Raw genomic sequence first — 13,333 nt, 5'->3', positions numbered from 1 at the left:
CAAAAGTCAAAAGTAAGGCTATTTCTAGAGCAAAAAAAGAGAAAAAAAGGTACATGTGGTCTTATTTTTCTTTTGGCTGGAAAATAACAACTTACTGATTGAACCCACAACTTACTAAATGAACTCAACATGCAATATTCTATATTGCTTGCCTAATATTCTCAGTTCATAAGGGTATTTGGTTTAGCATATTAAGGCCAAAGACAAAATTGAGTAGAATTATCAAAAATAGCTCATCTATTTTTAAATCCAAAATGTGAGGTCAGCCTTACCCGCTACACCCGATGACTTTGTTGTACAGATAGGATGGAAGGCCTTTCAGGTGCATGTTGTTATCCACATACACGTACTGCAGTTCTCGAGAGCGACCTAAGTCTGGATTAGAGAGAAAAGTGCCATCATTCCTTTAGGACAGCACCATTACAATATGAAAAACAAATTTCAATGCATAATATTAAAAAAAAACCCAAATTCTATTATAGAAGAAAAAAAGTATGTTTATTTCTGAGTATAAACTTATGGCAGTTGCAACATTAGATTCTGTATCAGAACAATGGCTGTAGAAAAATTTACTTAGCCTAGATTTGATTTTTTTTTTCTTTTTTGTCTTTTTGAGACAGGGTCTCCCTGTAGCCCCAGTTGGCCTGGAACTCATTATGTAGTCCAGGCTAGTCTTGAACTCACAGAGATCTGTCTGCCTCTGCTTCCCAAGTGCTGGAATTAAAGCATGTACCACCACCCCCAGCTTAGACTTTGATTTTTAAACTGAGAAGATGAAGTTACTGGGAACAGAATATTAAATTTCCTTCTCACACAAAACTTGACATTTTATATACAATTTCAATTGTCTGCTATAGGTTATTTATTTTCATTTTTCTCCACAGAAAATGTTATACAAAGTTAGTTGATGGGCCAGATTAAACAAACCTGCCTTTGCCCCCTTTTTTCTTTGTGTGTATGTGGCATGTGAATGTTTGTATAGAGGCCAGAGGTTGATATCAAGTGTCTTATTCAATTCTTTGAGACAGGGTCTCTCACTGAACATATAATTTACCAATTTGGTTGCACTGTTTGGCCAACAAGCTCCGGGCATCCTCTTGTCTCTGCCTCCCCAGCCCTAGAATTACAGGCTCACACCACTGTGCCTTGTTTTTCTGTGGGTGCAGTGGATCTGAACTCAGGTCCTCATGCTTGAGCAACAAGCACTTTACTGAGTCATTTCCCTAGCCCCTACTTTTGCCCTTTGACAAAGATTCTTGCTTGAACAAACTTTAGTCAAGCTCCTGAACCTCTGTTAGGTCTCTCTGTGTATTATAAAATTCACTTTAACAAAGAACCTTGCTAAGTCAGTTTAGCAAGAATTGTTCCATCCTGTCTAATAATCCTCAGTATCTGATCAAGTTCCTCATGCCTCTCCTCCCCATCTCCTAGGGCATGTCTGATCAGTTGTTAAAAAGAATATTGTTAGTTCGGTTAAGTCAGAATCCCCTTTACTTTATTCGCAATTTTCCACCCATTGACCCTTACCCTGCTTCTTGACTGTAAATTCCTACTTGCATGTGATGTCACTGAATACTTGTTATATATATACACACACACACACCAAGTCTCATCTTGCTGGAGGTGGAGGATGAGGGCTGAGTGGTAGATGGGTGGCTAGGGATCAGGTGCTGGTCTGGCTAGAGACACACAGATGTATGAATGTAGAGAATTGCTCTGCAGCTGCTGGATGAGGAAAAAGTGAAGCAGAGCCCAAATCCAAGTTCCCAAGCAGGTGAGACAGTAAGATTGAGAACACCCTTGGACCAGTGATTAGGAGCTAGGCTATAATGAGAAAAGCTGTGCCTGAAAAGAGGCGGAAGCCATGTGTCTCAGAGGTAGCAAGGCATTGGAGACAGCAAAGCATGGAAAAAGGTTTGGTGAGAAACTGAGGGTCCAGTTCAGGAAAGTCATCTTTGGCCAGTAGGACAGTAGAGATCAAATCAAGTGTCTGAGCCATTCCTTCCTATGTGCCCAGAAACATGTGACCACCTCTGCTTTGCACTTCTAGCATTCCCTGAGCCACATCGGCACACAAGAATTCTTAATAGCCTTCCTCAGTCTGCTCCCTGAAGCAAGAACATCATCTTTGCAAGCTATTCTAGAGTTTTGCTTTGACAAACTGAGAAATATCTGAAGGGGACTTCTGGTCTTTCCAAAGTTTAAGAAGGAGGAAGGCCAATGGTCAAATGAGGAGGTTCTCACATGCATTTACATTTCAAAACACAGCTCATCTTCCCTTAAGCACCTTGTAGGCACTATGCTAGGTCTTGGGAATACAGATACAAATATTTCATCAACAGATGTACACAGGAAGAAAAGTGGCAGCCACACTACAATGATCACTGCAACTGCAGATGTGAAGTCAAGCTCATGTGTGGGCTTTGGATCATTTACTACACAAAGTGGGTGGATGACAATAATAAGGCTGGGGAAAGGAAAGGCTTTTATGGCAGAGAGTAGAAAGGGCTAACTGCACCCACTCTTGTGAATTATCCTACCCAAGATTGGCACTGGAGTGCGTTACAAAAAGAACCAAAACTGGGAATGAAGATACAGAAGGGGAAGCGCCAGCACTTAATACAAATAACTGGGTTACTACCTTAAAATGCCTTTTTCACTTGGTGACTTGATAGTGTCTCCCAGAAATAGGTCAAAACTGGTAGCTGTAATTCCAGAGCTCAAGGCACAAAAGGCACTGCAGCTTCCTCTCACACTGGCTGGAAGAAGAGAGCTTCCTGTCATAAGGGCTCCTTAGAAGCTTTACAGACAGGAAACGAGGTTGTGGGACACAGACTATCCATCTGGAATCAGTTCCTTCCAGCCCTAGGTCAAGCCTTCAATGATTCCAACTTTGAAACTATACAAAAAAAATTTCATTCTTCCTCAAAGTTTCCCATGAAATTTTGTTCACTAGTTTTAGCATCCTTCCATGGATCTTGTTTGCAACATCATGTAATTATTTATGCAGTGCCAATTTTTCTATCCCTTTTCTCTGCCTACATTTACTAATTAGAATTCTTCTGCAAGGAGGAGTCATCCTTTTTATTTATTTGATTTTTATGCTAGTATAGACTCATAGATAGCTGTCTTAATGTAAAGGATAAAAAACCAATACCATTGGTATTTTGTCCTATTGGTAAAAATGTTTCATTTTTGGCAATTAAGAACGATTATAGGTTGGCTCCTAAGTTCTTTCACTAAGTCCTCATGCTTTTCTGACCATTTTAAGACTTTCTGGCATCAGAATATACTGCAGGCTCACCTAATAATTTCTCTGCCAAAGCTCTGAAGTTAATCACTTCTCTAAGGAGCTCTACTTCCTTTTCGTAGAGAACGGTGCTTAGAAACCATGATCTATGAAGAAGGTACGTTCATTACTACCGGTCTCTGGGAGCTGGAAGCATGCACATACACCGACCACCGCCCAGGATAGACACCAGTTCCAGCATTATTCCTAGAAATGAGCTTGCTAGGTCAGGTTCTTTGGCACTGCCAGGTTTCCTTCAGGGTGAGTACATCAATCTGCATTCCTGCTGGCACTCTGGGGGCACCCTCTCACCCAGAGGAAGCAGCTCCTATTGTCTCTACTTTAAACTTTTGTTACTGATGGGTAAGAAACAGTAGCTCAGCATTGTTTATGTAGGAATTTTTGAATTAAGTATAAGAGAACATTTAAGAATATACCTGAGGAGTATTTTTTTTTGCGAATTTTTTCAAACTCCCCTTCCCCTATTTTCCAAGCAGGCTCTTGGTAATTTTTTTTTCTTATTTATTTACATATTTTTTGTTTAGGCAGCAGCACCACATCTCTGGTATATATTGCAAATATTCTCTTTCAGTTTGTCAGTTGTCATTTGATTTTGATTTTTTTTGACATGCAAAAAATTTTTAAAGTTGCACCCCCACCCCCAGACCTTCTCCACTGCACTGGGGAGACTAAGGCTAGAAGATTGTGTGTTCAAGGCTAGCTGTGGCTACATAGTGATTTCAGGCCTACTTGACTTGCCTAGCAAGACCACATTTCCAAAAACAGAAACAAAATAAAAGCCACCCAAAGCCAAAATATTAAAAGTTCTTATGCAAATTCACCAGTTTTCTTTGATTGCCTCTGGATTTTAGGCCTGGTTAGACAGCTTCCCTTTGTGACACCCAACGTTGAAGCAGGCAAAATTCCTTTGTGTTTTCTTTCAGAGCTTGTGTGGTTTCATTTCCTTCCTACCTGTTTGCTTATGTTTTTTTTTGTTTTGTTTTACATTTAAATTCCTAATCTATTTGGAATTTGTTCTCAGTTTAGGGTAGAATGTATAGCTAGTAATTTATTTTTCCATTTGATGATCCAGCTATCTCAGCATCATTTGTGAACTTTTTGATTTACCTTTATCTCAATAATACCAAAAAGAAAAAGATTTTTTAAAAAAATATCTCTTAGATGGTTGGTGAGATGGCTCAGTACGTAAAGGTGCTTGCTGCTAAGCTTGACCATCTCAGTTTGATCCTCAGGATCCACATAATAGAAGGAGAGAACTAACTCCCATAAGTTGTCCTCTGACCACTATACATGTACCAGGACACATACATACATACGAATAAATAAATGAATGAAAAAAAGATTCTAAAATTAGAAGAAATGGGAAAAAAAAATCAGTGCTCAGGTTGTAGAAGAAAATAATTACATTAACTACTGTGCCGGTCATTGTGTGGTTATTAAAGCTGGGTAGGACCATTGATTAATTTTCTTCCTTAACAGCTTGCATACTGTTCTCTAAACTTATGGGAGCTAGTCTTCAGGGAGGAGGCTTCCAGGTCAGTCACAGCTCCACTGCTCCAAGTCCTGTGTTCAAAGTACATCCTGTCCTCAGCACTTTTATCTTCGGGGTAATCGAGCGCTATATAATTGAACTTAAAGCCTACTCAGTGGGAGGGAATACTGTGTGGTATTGTAAATATAGCCAAATACATATAACTGGAGAGGTCATAGAGCCTAAAGAAAACCTTACATCTGTCACATCCCTAGACAAATGTAATTTCTTACTGTATGCTAAATACAGATACTTATATTTACAGATAAGTATACCAGTCATCACTCATCAAAGAAGGCTCTTTTTGTAACAGATGGAGAATATTATAGAATTATACAACTGGTCACACACAGAAAATAAGTGTCTGTGAGATGCCCAACTCTAAGGGACACCTCTACACCTAAGGCTCATGGAACACAGAGGAACAGGGGGTAGAGAGAATGATAATGCATCTCTCAACTCCCACCAGCGAAGTTTCCTCATGTAACAGAGGGTGTTGAATACAGAAGGCCACAACTGGTCAAAATGTAGAGAATAAGAGACTACAGACTGTGTCCCTGGATAGGGCTCATATTAAACTTCACCCACCCAGGGATCAGGGACCACTGTGGAAGAGGGGGCAGAAAGAAGGGGCGGAAAGATCCAGGGTGGTGTATGACCATAAGGAAACAGAGTCCTCCAGGCTCCTGAGAACTTGCTCAGAGGAACTTACTGCAATGGTGACAGCACACATGACCCATGCAAATTCAATCAGACAGAAACCAGCATAGAACTGGGGAAATGGTCAGCAGGCCTCAGCCTTAGCTGAGGAACTACCGGCAGGTGATCACTGCTGAGTGAAGGAGAGTCGGTCTTCTTCAAGGGAGTGATGCCAAATAGGCTGACAAAGCTCCAGTGGATGAACTCACACTAAGGGACATCTGGGTACACAAACTTGACTTGCTAGGCCTTAACATATATGAAAGAATGCATGAAATCTTGCAGATGAGCTATGGGGAGGGTATAGATAGGGGAGGGGGTTAAATATGATTAAGATCTATTGCATGAAATGCACAAAAGTTCAATAAAATATACATTAAAAATAATAAACAAGAGGTGCACTTGAGGTTTTGCCATCCCCTGACCCCACAGTACTTTTTCTCTGATTTGCTGGGATATTTTAAATATTGGCTTAAATTGAGGTGGAACAGTCATTTAATTTCATTATACTATTATATATATGTAAAAAAGAGAGTAACTACTGTTATATCAAGCTGCAAACATGTAAAATGATAAAAGAGGCACTTATCTAGAAAAGGTGTGTGGATGGAACATTAGCACATTGTGGCACTAAGAGGAGTTCTGTGTCTGCACTCTGCAGAGCCTCAGCGAACGCCTGTGTTAAATGGCACGGCACCACCTAGTCCCTCAGCTTTATCAGGGCATAAGAACCATATGAAAACAAGATGTGAAATTAAAATCATTATGTAGTATATTTAAAGTACCAAAATATTGTATATTGCTATTTTAGTGAATTAAAGCTATACATTGATAAAACATAGGTGAGAAAAATAACAATTGATCAATACCATATTCCATTTGCAATGCAAAAAGCCTCAAAATTAAACTAAGAATTCCTGTTCTAAATTTCTTCACTTCTCTACTTCTCCTCTGATACAAAGAAAAATCTTTAAGCACAAAAAGAAATTTTCAGAGTTTAAAGGCATATAAAACACTGTGGGTATTTTAAATAAAAACTTCATTTATAAAATGTCAATAACCTCTGGTCTTCAGATTTGCCTTTCTGAGGCCCTGAGGGCTCAAGAGAAGCCAAGGGATGAGTCTTGGCCTGGGCTTGAGCAGTGCTAAGGCATGCAGCACACTCATCATTAGGAGAAGAACAACAGAGATTAGAGTCAGACAACCTGAGTCTGAATCTTCTAGCTATAAGATGTGTGGCCTTAAGATCTCATCTATACAATGGGGGAAAAATAAAGCAGTCCCAAGTTTGGTAAAAATTACTAAATTCTAAACCATCAAGCAGAATTCTTAGCACAGAGCCTTCTTTAGTATTGATGGCTGTTATTCTCATGATTAGTGGTAATCCATACACTGGCAAATGTGGCCTCCACTAGCAGGTCAATTAAGAGAAAACTTTCCTTGGCATGTAGCAAATGGTACTAACGCTTTTCTTTAATTGCACAGAAAAGAGTTGGAGGCTATAGCTTCTGGAGACAGTGATTCATCCCCTCAAGCCAAGGACACAAAATGGGACACAACAGAGAAGTCACCTCTTTATGTTAACACACCACAGAAGCCCCAGTGCAAAGTAAATGAGGTGACATGTACAGATCATACCACAAAGTGCAAGAAAAACTGATCCTTGCACGTTTTTATATAGCTTAGCCTTCTTTCCTCTCCTCACTTTATGGGGGAAAGCTTATAGTTTTGATTTAAAAATACTATTTGGTTTACATTTTACCTTAGAGGGAATTTGGTTGGCACCCCCAGAGCACTTTTGTGTGTGATTTTTTATATCTGTCCCTAACAGTATGAACTATTTTATGCTAAAGTTGCATCAGAACAAGTATTAACTGCATTAAAACCCATTATATATTAACGTCAGCATAAAGCCACATGTGCATTGAGTATTTAATAACACTTAATCTTTCCAAGTAGCACAATCTGAGAGAGTGTTGAAATGGCATGCATTAGTGGGTTTGGAGTTGGAACTGACTCTGGATTCTGGCTCTCCAGTTGAGAACTGCTTCCTGACTCCAAGAGAAATAACATACGTGGAGTCTTTTCCTTTACTGTACTCTGAGGATAATAATAACTAGCTCACAGATTTGTTACTAAGATTAAACAATGTATATGGTGCCAAGCTTGATTCCTTGCAAAATAATTGGCATTCAGTACATCTTAGTCTTTTACCTCCCTCTTCTGAGATCAGAGAAGGAGTGCAGGATTGTGAAGAAGCCAGGAAACTCTGTTTCAGCTGACACAGCACAGCCTGCTGGTGAGGTTGAGACAGCTAAATGTCTGGCAAGGTCCCAGTCTGAGAAGGCTGCACTCTGACAGATTCAGGAAAGCGTGCTCTTAGCTGGCCAGAACACAGCCCACTGGCAAGAATCCCTAGCCCAGAGGAATTGCATTTTTAGTCATAATGAGATTGAAATATGGGTGTCTGCTGCATGAACAAGCTTTGGGACAGTTGTATCTTCTGTCCAAGCTATCCTGGAACTTACTAAGTAGCCCAGGTTGGTACCAAAACTCACAGCAATTCTCCAATAGAAATCATGGCATTGAAGCTGATCAGAATTAGTTGTTTGGCTGGGCATGGTGGCACATGCCTGTAGTCCCAGCACTTGGGAGGCAGAGGCAGGTGGATCTCTGTGAGTTCAAGGCCAGCCTGGTCTACATAGTGAGTTCCAGGACAGATGGGGCCACAGGGAGACCCTGCTTCAAAAAAACCAAAAAAAAAAAAAAAAATTGGTTGTTTGGAAAGCTCTATCAGCATTAAACCAGTTATTATAATTCAGCAAGTCAGATATTCAGTCATAATTATAACATTTTATTTATGCACCCATATCATGCAATGCCCTCGGAGGACAGAAGAGACTGTTGGATCTCCTGGAACTGGAGTTACAGATAGTTGTTAGCTGCCGTGTGGGTGCTGGGATTTGAACTCGGGTCTTCTGCAAGAATAGTCAGTGTTCTTAACTGCTGACTTAAATACTATAGAACCCTGGGTTCTCTCCCACCTATGAATTCAGAATAATTTAAAGTATATTCCAAAATAACTTTTAAAGTTAAGTTAAATTAACTACATAATCACCTTTAAATAATGAGGACACTTCAGTCACTTTTCCAGAATAATGAATTCTTTCAGGTGCTAACTTCTTTGAACACACACCTATACATCCGATTTCATTAAATCTTTTCCACTGTCATAGATATTCTGATCTATTTGACTTTTACAAAATAAAATTTCAGCACTGGCAGGATTGCTCAGAGGGTAAAAGTCCTTGCTGCCAAGCTTGATGACCTGAATTTGATCCCTGGGTCCCACATGGTAGCGAGAGAACGAACTTCTGCAGGTTGTCCTCCGACCTATATGTGTGCACCACAGTACATGCACACCTGCAGGTGCATATGCACACATACATATAAACAAATGTAATAAAAAATGTCACAGTGAATTGCAATTTAATAAGATACTTCATACTCTATAGATCAACTGCTAAATTAAAACAAATTGAATACTGTGAATTTGATGTTCATTTAAATAGTCACACTCCAGAATATCTATTTCTACTGCATAGTTCAAGTTACAGAAAAATCATTATATACAACGGGTTAAGGACTGTGCTAGATGCTTTGGGGTATAAAAATAAAGGCATAGACCCTACCCTTTCTTACAGTCCAATATGAGAATAAAAACAGTTCATACCTTATATGTTACATACTTAGGAAGTATTTATGGGGTGGGATGAGTTTTAAATAGATCTTACTGAATTCTTACAATGGGGCTATGAAGCATGTGCTAATATTACCCCATTATTGATACTTAGATTAAACAACTTTCCTATGGCTAAGTTCACAGAGCTACTAAATGGTAGAGCTGGAACTAAAGGCACAAGCACGTTCCGCATGATATGTGTTGGACAACCCTTTAAACAGAGCCCTCACACAGAAGGTAGGGATGAGAGTGCCCAGAGGAGGCAAGGTACTGGGGAACAAGAGGCTGGTATCATACCCTAGGCATCCAAGTGTGATGTCAGAGTTGGGTCTGCAAGAGACACTGCCAAAGAAAAAAGTGATGAACAAAACATCCTTTTGCTTCCTAGGACAAAAAACTTGTACACAAGTTCTGACTCACAGATTTAGGGCAGATGTATCAAGAAACAGATCTCCAGAGCAGACCCTAGGGAAGGACTAATTACTGCCCAGCATGGCAGAGACTTAAGACTCAAAAAGCACATTGCCCCTCATCACAGCAGGGCTCTAGCTGCAAACATCCTGATCTCTGGCTCAGTTGGGCTCTGGCCTATTTCTGTGTTTTGAACTTAAGAACTTTAGAATGATGTCTGGTGGAAATTCTAGATTCTTGCTTTTAAGTCAATTAATGACATCTTCCAGACTTTGATAGGACTGCATATTCTTATCATATTCTAAAAAACTTTAAGTTCCAGAATCAAAAGAACAAAAAACTGCTGGCTAACATTCTGCTTGTTGAAGATTTAGCCTTCACAGTACCTATCTTTCTAAATTTCACATCTGTGTCTTTTAATGAAAGAATAGCAGACTGTTTGTTTCTTTTTAAGATAGGATTTCACACAGTCCAAGCTGACCTCAATCTCATTACATGGCCCAGGATGACCTTGAACTCCTGATTCTCCTGTCTCTACTGCTCAAGTGCTAGCATTCCAGGAATGTGCCATCATGTCTACCTCTATTTTGCTTTTAATTGATACTTGTGAGAGAACAGGGCTAGATTTTTCCACCCCCATTCTTCCTACTCTACCAGGTCCTACTCCCAAGCTTAGCGAAAAATAAATATTTGTTCATTTAAAGCTGAGCTAACCTCACTGTGCTTTCTAATTACACAGTAGCACAGAGTGTCAACATCTGGGCCATGCTTGCAGAAGTCACATTAAACAATCCCTAAAATCAGAGCAACAGCTTTGAAAGAACAATAAAGCCCTATTATACGACAGTGGGAAAGGCTCAGAAAAAAGAAAAATTTATCACAAATACTTACAAAAGGAGCTCAACAGAGAGCACTGAACATCCATCCCCCCGCTCTGTTTCTGTCTCTCTCCCATGTGCTATGGGTGCATACACATACATGTGCACTATGTGTGGAGGCCAGAAGACAGGCTTAGGCATCATTCCTCGAGTGCTGTCCAGCTTGTTTTTTAAGACAGGGTCTCTTACTGGCTACGATCTCACCAAGTACAATAGTACACTAGGCTGGCCAGTGAACCCCAAACGCACACTTGTCTCCATTTCCTAGTGCTAGGATTACAAGTGCATGCCACTGCAGTCAGGCTCTTGTCCATGGGTTCTGGGGCTTGAACTCTGGTCCTCAGGCTTGCTCTCTAAGCACTTAGACTGGCCTATGTCTCCAGTCCTGAACATCCACTTGCTTGAAGGAATTTAGATTCCAGAATTAAAACTTTACTCTTGAAATAAGTTCTATACGGATTTTAATTAACAGACTAATTCTCATCCTACCAACTACAAATTTTCAAACCAAACATTTTCAACATTTTCTTTTCCATTATTTCTCCCTTTCTTGAGATATGGTCTCATTATGTAGTTCTCATTGGCCTGGAACTTGCAGAGTAGACCAGGCTAGCCTTGGAATCATAGACATCTACCTGCCTCTGCCTCCTGTGTATTGTTATTAAAGGCATGTGGTAACCATTCTTGGCTGAATATTTCTTCTTTTTAGTGACTGATACTTATTTTCAGTTTTTCATTTAATTAATATCTCCTTTGATTAGAGAGACTCACACATTATTCTTACAGAATACAATTTTAGTACCACATTTCAGTTTTCCCTTAGAAAGCAGTTATTATACTTTTGACTCAAATGTAGGCCGAACTCCAAATTTTGTGACTTTCTGTCTCTACTAGAATGAATTTGTTAGTACTGAAACTTAATAATGCCACCAACTTGACAAGTTCCTTCCTTTACACAAGGACCTCATGGTAGCATCTTCAGACGACAGGTCCACCTTCACAGTCAGTAGAGCTGACACTCATCTCTGACTATGGGATCCTGAAACTATTAACTGATGCGTGCACCAAAACATCACATGGTACTCCATTAAAAAACAAAATTATTCATTTCCATCCAGCTTTAATAGTGGTTTGTAGTTTGAATAGTTTTACTCTGCAGATTTATATTTTAAAAACTCTGTAAATAGCAATTCCAGGAATAAATAAGAATCAATACAAAAAGTAAGCACAGTTAACATACTTGTAGTTTTCACACTCCATTTACAATGAGAAGGTACTTCAGCATATGCTTTTAAATTGCCTGGGAGCTGGTTTCTAAAACTAACTTGCCATACCTATTTCTTTTTCTATGTAAGGTATCCAGTTCCTACAAAAGGGTGAATTATCACCACCCCCAAACACTAGTGTTCTCCAGTTGTGTGGTGAAGGGCCAGTTTTATACTCTTATTAATTCCACAGTGTGTGATACAGTAAAGGAGCTGCCATTCAATTGTAGCACCTGTCCATAACTCCCCAAGGAAATAAGCACTTCATAATTACTTTTTACATATATTTATTATTTGTGTGCGTGCGTGCATGCACACACGAGCATGCCACAGCGTGCAAGTAGGAAGTCAGAGGACAACTTGCAAGAGTCAGTTTTCCTCTACTAAGTGTGTTCTGGAGATCAAACCCAGGTCCTCAAGCTTGGTGGCAAGCATCTTTGCTAACAGCCATCTTGCTGGCCCTCATTAACTGTTTTCTAAATCAATACTCAATACAAATATAACCTGCTAACATGGATGTTCTTCTCAGCTACAGAAGCTATAGACATTGAGTTTTGTGACACAGTACTTCCTGGGAGCTATCTAAAACAAGATTTTCTACAGCCAACCTGTGCACGGCAACTTGACAATCCTTGCTGACATCTATTATTCAACATGAAATAGTAAACATTCCCAAATAACTGGGTTTATTGATTATGTAAGGAACACCAGAAGCACCTGGTGAAAAGTCTTTTCTTTGCATTGCCCTGCACTTTCAGAAACCAAGAGGTGAGTCATAATTCTGTAAGCTATTTAGTAAACCTAGCTATGTTGAGTTAACAACAGATGTGCAAGTTTTGAGACCTCTTTTTAACTTTTATAGCACTAGGTTCAAGTGACGGCTTTTTTCCTCCTCTGTTGATAGTCTCCACTGCGAACAAAGCCTGTCTGCAGACTCATCTGTCACTCAGCTGTCACGGTACAGTAATAATAGGAGCATCCTTTTTGATACATCTTTTCATCTTAGGAAGAACACAGTCAAAGAGTCTTAATGGTTTCAACAGTATTACAAGTGACTAAAGAAGAATGTACTCAAAGAGCTAATGGGTTGGACAGTATTACAAGTGATTCAAGTCAACCTTACATACCGCTTCTGTAGCTGCCTTTGAAGTAGGTATAATCTGACATCTCTTTAAGAAACCCTATAAAAACTGGTCTCCCTTCAGTCAAACTTTGGTCAAAGAGACTCAGTACAATAAGATTCCCACTCCTTCTCGTAGGCAGAGACATCCTAGAACACATTTCATAAGACTTAAGTTTCTATGCCATGCTGTAAGAATCATGGCTAAACGCAGCTTTATAGTGTTTGAAAACTGAGTGTGTGTATATCTAAATGGCCATAAAGAGGTACATATTTGTAAGTTTTCACATGCTCCATTTGACCCTTTCTCAGATAGCTCTTAAAGTTAGGCAGCTAAGAGTTCAAAGAAAGATTTCAAATATACACATTTGGAGGTT

At 39.5% G+C, this 13,333-nt stretch overlaps 1 protein-coding gene across 4 annotated transcripts in view; it reads right to left on the bottom strand.

The window, feature by feature from the left end:
• The window catches only part of Lrrc28 (leucine rich repeat containing 28), a gene marked incomplete at its 3' end in the record, with an annotated part of 141,932 nt that overhangs the window by 21,032 nt on the left and 107,567 nt on the right, over positions 1–13,333 (bottom strand). For all 4 annotated transcript variants that reach the window (XM_017799534.2, XM_029566214.1, XM_017799536.2 and 1 more), the window contains 1 exon segment: positions 273–375. In XM_017799534.2, the coding sequence (XP_017655023.1) occupies positions 273–375 (103 nt within the window).

The sequence above is a fragment of the Nannospalax galili genome, unplaced genomic scaffold (assembly GCF_000622305.1).
Source record: "Nannospalax galili isolate Female #2095 unplaced genomic scaffold, S.galili_v1.0 scaffold759, whole genome shotgun sequence".
NCBI classification, from domain to species: domain Eukaryota; kingdom Metazoa; phylum Chordata; class Mammalia; order Rodentia; family Spalacidae; genus Nannospalax; species Nannospalax galili.
The sequence above is the reverse complement of the archived record's forward strand: the minus strand, read 5'-3'. Positions and strand labels throughout refer to the sequence as shown.